The sequence below is a fragment of the Leucoraja erinacea genome, chromosome 8 (genome assembly GCF_028641065.1).
Source record: "Leucoraja erinacea ecotype New England chromosome 8, Leri_hhj_1, whole genome shotgun sequence".
Lineage (NCBI taxonomy): Eukaryota > Metazoa > Chordata > Chondrichthyes > Rajiformes > Rajidae > Leucoraja > Leucoraja erinaceus.
The window spans coordinates 59,918,429-59,934,301 of record NC_073384.1 but is presented as its reverse complement, the minus strand read 5'-3'; the positions used below and the strand labels follow the sequence as shown (position 1 = coordinate 59,934,301).

General features: G+C 41.1%; 1 protein-coding gene across 1 annotated transcript in view; it reads left to right on the top strand.

The window, feature by feature from the left end:
- LOC129699760 (lutropin-choriogonadotropic hormone receptor-like) overlaps positions 1–15,873 on the top strand; it is a 149,783-nt gene that overhangs the window by 111,510 nt on the left and 22,400 nt on the right. The window contains exon 4 of the mRNA XM_055639804.1: positions 6,054–6,128. Coding sequence (XP_055495779.1) covers positions 6,054–6,128 — 75 coding nt within the window. The remainder of the gene's footprint in view (positions 1–6,053; positions 6,129–15,873) is intronic.

Sequence of the window (15,873 nt, the reverse complement as noted above, 5' to 3'; positions counted from 1 at the left end):
CTATGGCCTTGGTCCTAGATTCTCCTACTAATGGAAAATCCTCTCCACATCCATTATCCAGGCCTTTCACTGTTCAGTAAGTTTCAATGAGCTCCCCTCATCCTTCTAAACTCATCCTTTTTAAATGTAATGCAGAGCTCAGCTGGAGTGAACTTTAATAATAACTTGATTTCTCCATAACTAAAAATCAATCCCTCAATACCAGTGGGAACAGATGATGATTGCAATCTAGTTAAATAGTTCATTTCTTTACCAACTTTAACACTGCATACAATAGCATTACTCGCACGTAACCAAAAACAATAGTCAACATTAATTAACAAACTGCATAGATGACTGTTACATTGCTGTGTTTACTTTTAGAGTCATGAAGGTATAGCCACAGATTTTATTTTACAAGCTTCAAAAATGCTATCATACTTGGGTTATTTTTAGCGTAGCTTCCTGAATCGCACTTTTCTGTTCTTTTTCTAAATTACACATTATTATTTCCCAAAATACAGTCTGCTTCGAGGTAGAGTACTGCCATTGGATTACTACCTGTCCCCATCAGCAGTTCTTTGAAGCTTTCTGACACTGCGCCCTTTATGTCGCTCTCAGGCAGCTTAATTTTACAAACTTGCTTCTCTGCTTTTCCAACTATACTTTCATTAAATTGTCAGCCTTTGCACTAACTAGTGCCTGAAGCTGTTCCTTTATGTCATATTCTGAGTACCTTTATGGGCTCCTTTACCTTTCCTTTCACTGTCACTGCATGTAATCCAACCAGAAATCTCCTGTCCGTTTGCTGATACTGAACAAGGACACAATACATGACTTGTCCAAGTGTAAGAACATGGCACACAGGGACCAGCCATCATAGATCTCAATGCATTGGAATGTATAGATATTATTTATAAAGGTTGAATTAAATGTGTAAAAGGTGCATTATTTGTCTTTATATTGTTGAAAACATTTATTTATGCAGGTTAGTTTATTTATGCAGGTTAATTTATCACCAAATCAATTGCCAGCTAATTGTTTTGAATCACCTATATTTTGCAAATGATCTTGAAATACCACTTATGTTGCAAATAACATGAAACAATGTTGGTGCTGGAACCAGTGACATTGTATAGTGACACAACCAGTATACATTTATATCTGAAACATTGCATTCCAAACTGTTTACATATATTTTACTCACTTAAGCAAGTCTATTTTTGAATCTTGGCAGGGCTGGTTTGTTTATTCAAGGCTCACTGGCCTCTGCATTGGCTGTGCTTTAAAAAAAGCATGCTGAAGGGCGAGTGTGGGGGAAATCAGCCATATCAGCAGCTGGGATTACAAACAACCCTACACTGTACGGGACTTTTTCATCTGAGACTATAGTTGCCGTTGCATATCACATTGATATTGGGTTGTCAGTTTTCCCAAAAACCCAACAGAGGGCCAGGGGCTGGAATTCCAGGACAGGTGTAGATTCTTGATCAGAGCAACTAGTGATATCTTCAATATACAATGATGGGCCAGCATATGAAGGTTGTGGATGAAGATTCTGGCTAGGTTTGAACTACTTGCCCAGTCTCCAGGCTCCAACTTCAAGGCCATTCCAGTATCCAAGCTGTGCCTGGGTGGGCCTCTCACTACTTTTAATTGCAATTTCAAAGATGCATTTTAAAGAGTTGGGACAGTCCAGTGTACTGTGGGGTACTTTGAATCACTGTCCCTGCCCCTTGCCCTATCCTTCATCCTCAATTTTAGTTTTATTCAACTCCATGAAGGATATGGTTCTTTTTTGAGGTTGAACAGGGAAGAAATGTGACCAGGTTCTTGCCGTAGGGCATGGAACAGAATTCAACCATTCAGCGCATTGATCATTGCTGATCTAATTTTCCCTCGCAACCCCATTCTCCTGCCTTCTCCGCATAACCTTTGACAACTTACTAATTAACACTTAATCTTGATTTAAGGATTGGGAGATAAGAATGTGAGCTCCAGGCTGCAAGGAAATGGATATTCGACTTTTATCATGTTTTTATTCTAACTGGCTTGAAATGTGAGAGCAATTTAGAGCAATATTTTCATTTTTCAGGAATGTGTAAATGGAAGATCCTGTAATATGTTATTTTTTTCCTCTTATTTATTTAATATCTCCTCATTGAGTCCATGGTTGCAGGAGACAAATTGGTCCACTAAACTCCTGCTGCTCCTGGGGAATTTCTGTTATGTAGAAAGGCATATAGAAACCTCAGTTGTGACAAGTCAGAAGTAAAAAAAACAAGCAAATAAAAGCATCAAAGCTAAGTGAGCAGTTTTGGTCAATAACTTTGTATTTACAGTGGTTTGTATGCCATCATTTTATAAGGGTCCATATCTTCTCAATAGTAAGATCTTATCCAATATTAAGAAATATTTAGACAGATAGATGGATAGGATAGGTTTGGAGGGATATAGGCCAAATGCAGGCTGGTGAGACTAGGGTAGATGTGGCCATGTTGGTTGGCGGGGGCAAGTTAGGCTGAAAGGACCGTTTCCACATTGTATGATTCTATGACTCCATGGCCTATAATGACACAGGAGCCATTCTGCTCACAGTGTTCATACTGGATCCCTGAGGAGCAATCCCATACATCTCATTTCTCCTCGCTCTATTATCCTCTACTGCTGTAACTTATTCTCCCTCCCACATGCCCATGAACACCCCTGGTTCTTTTTGCCATCATTCACACATGGGGCAATTGACAGTAACCAAATGACCTACCAGACAGTCAGCATCTGGAGTCATGATCAGGCCCACGTCGCTGGAACGGTAAGACAGCCAGCAACACTAATTACTGCCCCAATGTGGAAGAAGTTGTCATTAGCAAAAATAAATTAGGGCAATCCATAAGCAGGAAATTAAAAACATAATGGACTATAAGAATACTGGGCACCCATTAATGCAGGTGCAGAAGTCATTCCAGAATAGTATTGCCTTTAAAAGGTTATTTCTATGCGTTACACTAGTGCACAGGCCATTGGAGCAGTATGTTTGGTGGGGGGTGGTGGCCTGGGTCAATGTTGGGCACAGTGTGGACAAGACTTGATAACATGTATGGAAGAAAATGAAAGTCATTAAGAAAGGCAACTAAGTAACAATCCCATTTACTAAGGAGGGATTCAAAGCCTCGATAAAACCTTACATCTTTCATGCTTCGCCATGCAAATCCGTAATCCAGCAGGGCACGCTCTCGAATTGCAACATTGAATTGAAAGAATACACCACTACACTTCAAGGAACTTAATTACAAGATCATTGTGATGCAAAATGACCACAAGATTTATCTAAATTTCACACAGCACTGGTCTCTTGAGCACACCATGCCATCGTCTTAAAAATACTCCTGAGATAGCTTTCCAATATTCTCTCCGTTTTTTAATTTGTTTTTAGTTTGTAGAGATAAAGTATGGAAACAGGCCCTGTGGCCCACCAAGTCCGCGATGACCAACAATCATCCATACACTAGTTCTATCCTACACACTAGGGACAATTTACAGGCAAATTAACCTACAATCCTGCACGTCTTTAACATTTGGGAGGAAACCGGAGCACCTGGAGAAAACCCACCTGGTCACAGGGAGAACATACCAACTTCGTACAGATAACACCTGTAGTCAGGATCAAACCTGGGCCTCTGATATTGTGAGGCAGCAACTCTACTGCTGCGCCACTGTGTCGCTCTGTCAAGCCTTGACCATTGGAAGCACATTTTAAAAATCAAAGCAGATTCTGTATATGACATCACTAGGTTGGTGTTTCATACTCTGAACATTGGCCAGGAATTTCCAGAAAGGGTGGAATTTCCAGAATTGATCATGAACTCAAATCATTCTGAGAGCTTTACAACCAACAATCTGTGTTACTATTAGAATGTAGAAAGCTTAGAATTGGGCAGCTATTTCATATTCCCAATCATACAATTAAAAACATTATTATCAAGACATCTGTCAATAGATGTTGGCCAGTGGTGTCAGAGGCAGAACACAATGTTGAGACTGGTGGCTCTATTTCACTCTGATCATTACTAGTTACTAGCTGCTGTGCTTATGTTTATGATATAATGGCAGGAACAGCAGTTTATTTTTTTTAATAAGCTGCTTGACGTTTTTTTCAGCTTTGTGCACTTTGGCCATGAAATGATGTCATTGAGGCACCTACACATTGTAAATAATATTAAAACGGTCTGCCACTTGCAACCATGTTCTGTGATTTCTATGCCAACTCTCTCGTTATGATGGAGCAAAATGCTACAGATGAAGGAATTCCAAGCAATGAAACTGAAGGGCCTGTCTCACTATGGCGACCTTATTGGTGGGTTTAGGAGAGTCTGCACTCGCTACAAGCTCACAGCATGGTCGACACATGGTCGTAGGTAGACTCTGGTAAGTCTCCTTCATGGCCAAGGTGAGTTCCCGCACAGTGGTTACTACTCGCAGCCTCAGTTTGGTTTTCTGCGAGCAAACATGGGTCGGCATAGAGAAAATCGATAGTTTTTAACTCGTAGTGCAGTGGTAGTGGGGTCGCCATGTCGTTGTTGGTTGTCGATGAAGCCGTCTGTAATCTCCTTTGCTGACTGGGAATTTTAATTGGCTCATTGGGGGAAAAAAAAACGTAAGCACGAGTTTTCAGGACCAAGGAAAACCGACCGGTATTGTTAAATGCTCGCTAAATTTCACAGCCGTGTATCTCTGGCTTATTGAAAGTTGTCTGGCTTCTTAAAAGAGTCTCTCCTCCTCTCTCCCACCCCCCCCCCCCCCCCCCCCCCCCTCTCACCTCTCCCCTCTCCCCAACCTTCTCCTCCCCCTCCCCCCCCCTCCTCCCCCTCCTCCCCCCCCTCCTCCTCCCCTTCTTCCCCCCCCCCTTCTCCCCTTCTCCCCTCCCACCCCCTCCCCCCCCTCCCCCGCTCTTTTAAAGGACTCACCGTACACTGTGCCAGCCGTCTTTAATCTTCCTGTTCATCGTGGGTATCACCTTGGCTTTGCGCCGTGTGAATTTCAGACAGCGCTCCCCAGCTTTCCCTGGCCCCCACCTTTGCGATATGTTTGTATGTGTGTGTGTGTGTTCAGCGCTGACGGTCGATCCAGCTCGCGGTTTTTCAGGCGAGTGCCCCCGATCTTGAAGGTCGCAGACAGTGCTGAAAAGTCACGAAAGTGGGACAGGCCCTTGACATTGCTGCAAGTTGCAGACAGGTCAGCTGAGGACTGAAACAAAGTCATCGTTTTAAGTTAAAATACTGGAAAAGAGAGAAAATAAGCATGTTTTAATTTGTTGAATGGCAGAGGATTTATTTTTTCCTTTGTGTTTCCGACTGCTTTAAAGTAATTGCATCCTTGATAACTTTGTCTGTAACCAATAACTGTAGATCTGGGGGATCAGGTCAGCTATTTACCATCAAATAAATATTGAAATGCACATTTGCACAATATTAATTCCTGTGTTGAATTATTTGACATCATATCTATACTGGTTATATGTTAGAATGTTATAGTGGATCATAACTTGTACTCCATGTTAATTTGTTGGCAGCTCAGCAGAGCTACTTAGTCATTATCCATTTAAGGAAAAATAAATGCATTAACGTTTGCACATTCAATTTCAGCAAAAGCTACAGCTATATTTAATCATGTCCAACATTTGTTTTACACAATTAGAAATGAATATACATTAATTGCTGCCAAATATTGAACAGGTGAATTGGTGCTTCTTCCTTTAATGCAGAATATTTACATCTAATAACTGAAAATACATTTTTTCTCTGCTGTTACAGTATATTGATAAAAGTTCATCAGTGTTATAGAGTGTAAAAAGAAGCCAAATAACAGACTCCATAAATGTCTTCCATTCTCTGCTGTTTAGATTGGTTTGTTAATTATGGATCCTCTAAATATATTTAAATAATATTATAACAATTAAAATGTTTTCATCGGGATTTAGGACATATTAGTTTTAATTTATACAATGTTAGTAATTATTGTCTGCTGTGATTAAATAGATTAACAATTAATCTTTCAGTCTTGTTGTTGTTTTACAGAATAATTGATAAAGCCAAACTGCTTGTGCATATTGATCAAGGAGCATTTAGAAATCTTCCACAGTTAAGATACATGTAAGAGATTTTTTATAATTTTTGACACCTGCACAGTGTGTATATTAATGTCAGTATGATAAATCGGCACTGTAGTCATAATAAAATTTCTAAAGCAGTATCTAAAGCTTGTGGTTCAAATTTATACATTGAAAGAAAATAAAGCAGATATCCACATCAGGTAGTGAACAAAACGTAATGGACCTGACATGAATGGGGGGCAGGGAGAATGTATGTAAGGCTGAAAATAGGACAAGGGACTGTAGATGCAAGGATCATGCCAAAGTTATCAGCACACATCCCTTGCAGTTTTCTTTCTGTAACCAACCAGTAGTCAGTAAATGTAACTGATATCATGTTCCACCACTGATACTCTCCTCTGCATAGCAGAGTTGGTCCTTACCGTCAATAACTTCTCGTTTGACTCCTCCCATTTCCTCCAAATACAAGGCATAGCTATGGGCACACGCATGGGCCCCAGCTATGCCTGCCTCTTTGTCGGGTACGTCGAACAATCCTTGTCGAGGCGTACCAGGGCCTCATCCCCGACCTCTACATCGATGAGTGCCTCCTCCTGCACCCACACACAACTGACTGAATTCATCCGCTTCACCACTAACTTCCATCCGGCACTCAAATACACCTGGACCATTTCCGACACTTCCCTACCATTTCTTGACCTCACTATCTCCATCGCAGGGGATAGACTTCTGACCGACATCCACTATAAACTCACTGACTCTCACGGCTATCTTGACTACACTTCTTCCCACCCTGCTTCCTGTAAGGACTCCATCCCCTACTCCCAATGTCTCCGTTTACGCCGCATCTGCTCCCATGATGAGGTTTTCACACCAGGGCATCGGAAATGTCCTCATTCTTCAGGGAACGGGGGTTCCCCTCCCATACTATAGATGAGGCTCTCACCAGTGTCTCTTCCATACCCCGTAACACTGCTCTCTCTCCCCATCCCCCACTCGTAACAAGGGCAGAGTCCCCCTAGTCCTTTCACCCCACTAGCTGTCACATACAACAAATAGTCCTCCGTCATTTTTCGCCACTTCCAACGTGACCCCCACCACTCGCCACATCTTCCCATCTCCCCCCATGTCCGCTTTCCGCAAAGACCACTTCCTCCGTAACTCCCTGGTCAATTCTTCCCTTCCCTCCCGCACCATTTCCTCCCCGGGCACTTTCCCTTGCAACCGTTACACGTGTCGCTTTACCCCCCCCCCTCGACTCCATTCAAGGACCCAAGCAATCATTCCAGGTGCGACAGAGGTTCACCTGCACCTCCTCCAACCTCATCTATTGCATTAGCTGCTCTAGATGTCAACTGATCTACATCGGTAGGACCAAGCGTAGGCTTGGTGATCGCTTTGCCCAACACCTCCGTTCGGTTTGCAATAACTTTTTTTAAGATTTCAAAATAGACGTTATTCAAGTAAAAAATATATACAACACGTAAACCATGTGAAAAATTCATCCGACATTTTCGGAGGCTATACAAATTGTTCAATACAGTCTATACATTTTTCAAATGTCACAAATTTGTCCCCCACCCATGCCACTCATGTGGCCCCCTGGCGTGGGATACCATCCCTTATTTTAAGGGGCGTCACCATCATACCGTGCCCCCCCATGTCCAGTGGAAGGACCCACAACCCTGATCTCCCAGTGGCTCAGCCCCTCCCATTCCGAATCCGATCTTTCTGTCCTGGGCCTCCTTCATGGCCATATTGTTCATGGCCATAGTGTCCATGACCGGAAATTGGAGGAGCAGCACCTCATATTTTGCTAGGGCAGTTTAGACCCCAGCGGTATGAACATTGACTTCTCTAATTTCAGGTAGACCTCACTGTCTCCCCTTCTCAGCTCTCCCTCAGCCCTCTGGCTCCTCCTCTTCCTTTCCTCTTCCCGCCCCCCGTCACATCAGTCGGTCCGAAACGTTGCCTATTTCCTTCGCTCCATAGATGCTGCTGCACAGGCTGAGTTTCTCCAGCATTTTTGTCTACCTTCGATTTTCCAGCATCTGCAGTTCCTTCTTAAACAACTTATAAATAATGAAGATGGTTATCAAGAATTACAGAGGGATCTTAAGAAATGGGGCAAAGAATAGCACATGGAGTGGGCGAGGTGTGGAAGTCAAACCGGGGCAGGACCTCCAAAGTGAACAATAGGATCCTGGAGAGTTTTGTAGAGCTGGGGGAATTGCAGAGTACAAGGACATTGTTCTCTAAAAGTGACATTGTAGTTAGATCGAGAAGTGAAGAAGGCTTTTAGCACTTGTCCTTCATCAGTCAGGGAATTGAATACAGACATTGGAATAATGGTACAAGTAATTGATGGCACCATACTTGGAGCATTGTGTTCAGTTTTGGTTACCCTGCTACAGAAAAGATGGCCTTAAGTTGGAAAGAGTTTCAAAGGTTTCAAAGGCCTTTATATTGTCACATGTACAAATTGAGTGAAAATCAATGGAAGGATTTACAAGGATATTACCAGGACTTGAGAGCCTGAGCTCTAGGGAGAGGTTGGGAAGGCTACACTTTATTCCTTCGAGAGCAGGAGAGTGTGGGGTGATCATAAAGAAGTGTACAAAATGATATGGAGAATTGAAAGTGTGAATGTGCTGAGTCTTATACCCAAGATAGAGAAAGCAAGATACAGAAGGCACAGGTTTAAGGTGAGAGTGAAAAGAATTAATAAGAACCTGAGGGGCAAATTTTTCACCTGGAGGGTAACGGGTATATGGAACAAACTGGCAGAGGAAGTAGTTGAGGCATGTACTGCCCTGGCTTGACAATATTTAAAGGATATTTTGAGTGGTCATGTATACGAAAGGTTTAGAGGGACATGGGCCATACAAAGGCAAATATGAATAGTTCAGAAGGAGAATCTTAATCATCATGGACGAAAGGGCCTGTTTCCTTGCTATTAAACTCTACGATTCTATGACCACAGGAAGAATGTGTGGCCTGATATTGATTTTATCAATTATGGTAGAAAGTGGAGAGCCTGAGTTTGTTTAGCCTGGGAGTGGAGGAGGCAGTGGGGACCGAATTAAGTTGTATAGAATTATGGGGACCAAGATTGGGCTGATGATAGAACATTTGTTTTGTGGCTGAAGAGTCTAAATCTAAAGAGCATAGGTTTATGGTCAGGAGTAAAAGGTGTGGGGAGGATTTGTAGAGGAATGCTTTTCACCCAGATGATGCTAGGAATCTGGTATATACTGCCCAGGTGGATGGAGGAGGAAAAGGCTCCAACAATATTTAAGAAGTGCAAGCATTTATTTCGAGAGGACTTGCGTATAAAAACAGGGAGGTAATGCTGAGGCTTTATAAGGCACTGGTCAGATCACGTTTGGAATATTGTGAGCAGTTTAGTGTCCCAGATCAGCGGAAGAATGTGCAGGCATTAGAGAGGGTCCAGTGGAGGTTTTATGTATGATCCCAGGGATGATTGGGTTAACATATGATGAGCATTTGACAGCACTGGGTCTGTACTCACTGGAGTTTAGAAGGATGAGGGGGGGACTTCATTGAAACTTACCAAATAGTGAAAGGCCTGGATGGAGTGGATGTGGAGAAGATGTTTCTATTAGTGGGAGAGTCTATGACCAGCGGCCTTATCCTCAGAATAAAGGGACGTACCTTTACAAATGAGATGAGGAGAAATTTATTTAATCAGAGGGTGGTAAATCTGTGGAATTCATTGCCACAGATGGCTATGGAGGCTGCCAGTGGATATGTTTAAGGTGGACATTGATTGATTCTTGATTAGTACGGGTATAAGGGGTTATGGGGAGAAGGCAGGACAATGGGGTTGCGAGGGAAAGATAGATCAGCCATGATTGAATGGCAGAGTAGACTTGATGGGCTGAATGGCCTAATTCTGCTCCTATAATTTTTCAACCTATGAAGTAACTAGATGAGCACTTGAATTCCTGCCTTCTCCCCGTATCCCCTCTATCTTTAAGAGCCCTATCTAGCTCTCTCTTGAAAGTATCCAGCGAACCGGCCTCTGAGGCAGATAATTCCATAGAAGGTTGCTTTGCTTGGAACCATTATGGGCCCATTAAGCTGAATAACCACGTCTAGGCCAAATTAACCAAGTAAGGAAAGGTTAGGTGTTCAAGAAGGAACTGCAGATGCTGGAAAATCGAAGGTACACAAAAATGTGGAGAAACTCAGCGGGTGCAGCAGCATCTATGGAGCGAAGGAGATAGGCAACGTTTCGGGCCGAAACCCTTCTTCAGACTGAGTGTTTTCCAATCATCAATGAGCCAAGAATGCCACACTCTTCCTGTTTCTCAACTGCATTTCAAAAACTTTCATATACCTTCATCTTCTAGAACCAACATCAGCCACTTCCACTCCACTGCTGCATTTTGTAAGAATTGAAAAACTTGCATGCAAGCAGTTCTTTTTAAATCAAGAACTCATTCACAATAGGAAGCTGGTTGTAGTTTGTTAAACTAGAGTCCTACCTCCTCAAGACAAACTGTTCATCCTCTGTGGTACCGCTACTGTACACATGGCAACAGATGGCTATGGTTTCTAAAAGGTTTAACTACCCCGACATCATCCCAGATGGAGTTAATATTGATCCCAAGTACATACATTATATTAAAAGCTAACAAGAAGCATACATTTCCTGTGACTATCACACTTCTCTTCACACTTTAGGAAGCACATTTCAGACAGCACATTCCACCTGTCCTTGATCAGTGCTACTGAAGTACACTTTTGAGACATTCACAAACTTCCTAGCTTTACTTCCCTCTGCTTTCCAAAGGAAAAGATCTGCAAAATAAGTCCAGCAATTACCTTTGTGATCTTGTTGAAATGAAGGAATTGTCTAAGAACAATTAGCCTGAACTTAAAGATGGCAATTTATACATTGCTGTCCAAAAGAAACATTGTTAGACACTGGGGAGAAATGTACTTGCCTATTGATAGTGGTTCAAAGAGAACAGGGGGGGTATTCACATGAATTAGGCCATTTATCTGGATGGAAAAAAATCTGTGAAATTCCGATTTAAAAAAAATCTTTCAATATTTTAATATTTCTAAAATTTTATTTTTTACTATACATCAACTGATACTATACATGACACAAATAAAAATATTGTTGCTTTCATTTTTATAATTAATTCAATTGATTTCTGTAAACAACTGTACAGACTCAGTCTGGTGTTCAAAGTCAGCTTTGATCATCAGTCATAATGGTGCAGTACAATACGTTGTTAGTTTGTCTCTACCACTGGTGTAACTACATAATATGGGAAGTGAGTGTTAATATAAAGTGTGCAATAAGGTGGAGTTAGTGGTGGTACATTACACTGATTGGTTCACATGCAATAACCAATCTACAATTTCAACTGCTTTTGAATTTATCTGATTATTAGAGGTATTTGAAAATAGCTGCCAGAAGGTCCTAACATAGTCCAGGGTAAGGCTTTTATATCGGCAGCAAGACATCTAGTTACTGCTTGGGGTCCACTCCTCTTGTCAGGGCAGTTCAGGCTATTCAAATAGTCCCACCAAATGTTAGTGCAGCTTTGGGGATCATGTGGGGGGAGGTCAAAGCTATGATTCAGCCCAAAATGGGAAGACAGTTGATGGCATCCCATTTTTCTGAACCAGCCCTGTGGCCAAACAAAGCACAGTCAGGCACATCTGCCTTCCATGGAGTTAGCACAGAAACATAGAGAAAAGGTGCAGGAGTAGGCCATTCAGGTTTGCTGCTTTTTAAGTGTTGATCATGTCAGTATTAATTGACAATGAAGTACATTTTAAAACATTGAGTTAAAATACAGAAGCAGTAAAATAATGGAGTCAGCTGATTCTGCACAGTTAGTGGTGAGTTTGCTGATTTTTAAATTAACACATCCATTTGGATTTGGGGAAAAGAAGGAAAATAGCAAAGGCCTTCTTCTTGAATACATTTAATCTTCACTTCAGTTTTTGCTTATGTTCATTTTCTAATAAAAAACACTTTTCTGTTTGATTTTTGACAATAATATGTTAACATTCATATATTATCAAAACATTTTGACAAGAATGTTCATGATGCAACTTTAAAGGACTTTACCTGAGCAGTATTTGGAGTATTGCAGGCAGCTCTTGCTGCCCCAATACAGAAAGAATGTAGAGTCTCTAGAAAGGGTGCAGAAGATGTTTACCAGAATGATGCCTAGTTTAGGTGGTACAGTATTTAGCTGCAGAGAGAAGTTGGACAGACTTGAATAGTTTTCTCTGGAACACTGAAGCTTGTTGGACACCTGACAGAAAATGATGATAACCATAGATAGGGTAAATTTCATCACTGAGGTTTAGATAAATAGTCAAAGCCATTTTCCCCAAGATAAAAATATCAAATACATGGGGGTATAGCTTTAAAGTGTGTGAAGCAAAGTTTAAAGGTGATGTGTGGGGCACATTTTTTTTTTACACAGAGGGTGTTGAGTGTCTGGAAATTTCTGCCAGGAGTGGTGGTGGAGGGAGATACAATAGGGACATTTCAGAGCCTTTTGGGAGTTGTAGTAAATGGAGGATGTAGATTATGCACAGGCCAGATAGGTTTTATACGTGTTATCATGTTCGGGACAGACATTGTGGGCCGAAGTATTTTTTTAATTTGTAACTCAAATCCTAAATTTCAAGACTCAAATAGCAGCCATTGAATGAATATTTTATTTTTCTTGGTGTTGTATGGCTTTGCGTGTAATCCACAAGAAGGTTTGAATGTCTCAAATTTTCAAATGTGAATTTCAAAATTCCTGAATACGCTGAAGAATTATCACTTTTCGCACGATGCAAAGAACAATCATTGTTAGTGATTCCATTATATATCGGTTCAGAGTTTAAGCAGTCCTTTTTCACAGCTATGCACCAATGAAAGTTTGAACGTAATTATGTTGTCCCTTCAGCAACATCATATGGGGGGAATGCAGGCAATCGGGTCAAGAACAAGCTCCTTGTCCAAGAAAATGTTGGACAGCCAACTAAACTACATATGTTAGCTTGGTCAGCTGTCTAAACTGTAAAAAAAGTATCCTAGGCTGGAAAGTGCAGGTCATAAACCTACTGTTCATTTTGTTGGGATTTTCCTAACTGCTCATTTACAAATTGGTGCAATAATAATTTATAGTTTCTAAATGTTTTTGAGCAACAGAGATATCAGGCCAGAACCTGCCATCACTGCCACGTTGCCCACAATCAGTTTGCAGGTCACCAGTGTCAGCTTATTTGTAAGTGCGATCTAAACCTCAGTGATGAAATTGTGTGTGGTGGGAGAGCCCAGAGTGATGTAATTTCTGTGTAGACAGATCAGATCAAATAGCTGCGAAAAGTGTTGACAACCCGCTAAGCCACCACTAAACACCCTGTTAGACACGTTAAGGAGTTTCAGCACTACTGAATGTACTTGAGATTAAGAAACATTTGAAATGTTTCGAAAACTGTGAAAAAAAAAATTAACGCAATGATTCTTGAAGAAATCAGAAAAGTCTGAAGAAAGGATCTGGACCCGAAACATCAGTTATTCCTTTCCTCCAGAGATGCTGTCTGTCCCGCTGAGTGACTCCAGCTTTTTGTGTCTATCTTCGCTTTAAAAAAATTGTTTCCATTGATAACCTTAATAAAAACAATACATCTAAGTAAGCCTAACAATAACCTAATATTTAGCAAGATCTCTCACAGCTATTACTCTCCATTCAGTGAGTATCTTTGCTGTAGCTGAGCACCATAAGATAACTCTTCCTCTCACAATATCGCTCAACCCCCATCAACCTTTCCCAACAGGAATCGCCAGTCAAAGAAGGTTGGCACCTGTGCTATTCTGAAGTTATTCCACTCAGGCTCCATATGATGCTTTAACCTTCTCCTATCTTGGCATCCATAATTTCCTTGTAACACAGGTCATTTGGGTCCTTATTAACTTACAGAACAATTCTCCTCTGGCTTCCTATATTTGTGAAAAGACGTGATAAGCCCATTGGGGATTCCTATCATAATATAATAAGATCATCAGAGATCGGAACAGAATTAGGCCATTCGGCCCATCAAGTTTACTCCGCCATTCAATCATGGATGATCTATCTCTCTCTCCTAACCCCATTATCTTGCCTTCTCCCCAAGAGTCTAATAAATAATCTATCTATGCCATAAATATATCCACTGACTTTGCCTCCACAGCCTTCTGTGGCAAAGAATTCCACAGATTCACCACCCTCTGACTAAAGAAATTCCTCCTCATCTCCTTCCTAAAAGAACGTCATTTAATTCTGAAGCTGTGACCTCTAGTCCTAGACTTTCCCACTAGTGGAAACATCCTCTCCACATCCACTCTATCCAAGCTTTTCACTATTCTATGTTTCAGAACCTCCAACACTTCCTCCTTGGTAATGTTGATATACTCCAGCATATCACTGTTCCCTCCCATGAACTCACTAGTACCCAAGTTCTTCTCCACTGTAAATACAGGTATAAAGTGTTAATTTAAGACCCCACCATTTCTTGTGGCTCCATACGTAGCTCATCACACTGATTCTAAAGCAGCTTACTCGCTCTCGCTACCTACCATTTTATTGTTAATATACTCGTCAAGAGCTATGAAGATTCATAGATGTTTTCGGATTTGCCTTTATCTGAGATGCTAGTGATACCTCATGGCCCAATTTTGCCCTCTTAATTTTATTTCTTGTGTACTCAAGGGACTCACTTGATCCCAGCTGCGTTTACCTGACTCTTTTTCTTGACTAGACCCTCAATAGCCCTCGTCAAGCAAGGTTCCCTAATCTCTCTGGCTTTGCCCTTCAGTCTATCCAATGTACGTTAGAGCTGATCTCTTCCTATCTAATTTTTGAAAGCCTCCAAATTGCCACATATTTCTTTACCTGAAAACAACAACTCACACAATCTTTGAGAGTTCCTGCCTGATGCCATCAAAATTAGCCTTCCCCCAACTTAGGACATGAATTTGAGGATCAATCCTGTCTTTTTCCATTAGCATCTTGAAGGAAATAGAGTCACTCGTGTCAAAATGCTCTCCCACTGATACATTTGTCCAACTTTATTTCCTAAAAGGAGTTTGAATGTTGGGCCATCTACATATTGCTTCAGAAAACCTTTCTGGACATGCTTAGCGAATTCTTCCCCATCTATTCCCTTAGCATTAAGGCAGTTCAACGTGTGGTCCTCCAGGACAGAGAAGGGAATTGGCCCAACAAAGGTTGATGTAGGAGCATCTATTAATATGCTTGAATCAGGATGTGCCATGAATTGTTCAGTGACTGTGGAACAAGTTAATTAGCAATTTATTGAGCAATGTTATCTTGTGCAAATGCTTTTGGGTGATTTTGTCTTCAGGTGTTATTCAATAAGCCACCTTCACTCATTTCTCATCTGTACGTATATTCTATAATTATTTTTAAATGTTATTTACCCAATGCCTCTTTATAACCAAGATAAACTGCCATCTTGTAGGTAAATTATTTAAAACCAAAAATTTGAAATGCTATTTATAAAAATGCAGGGAGGGGGGATATGTCTACAATTCAGTGCATCCCACTTCCTGCCCCCTACATATTAATACAAACTCAAATCTACTGAAAGTTCCAGTCTTTCACAAGCCTAGTGTCTAACCTTCCTCTCATTGGTGCCAACACCCTGAATATTACAATGGTAATGGTATAAAATCAGAAGCCTGTGTTAATCCTTTCATACCTTTCAATTCTAAATTTTTAAATGTATTTTAG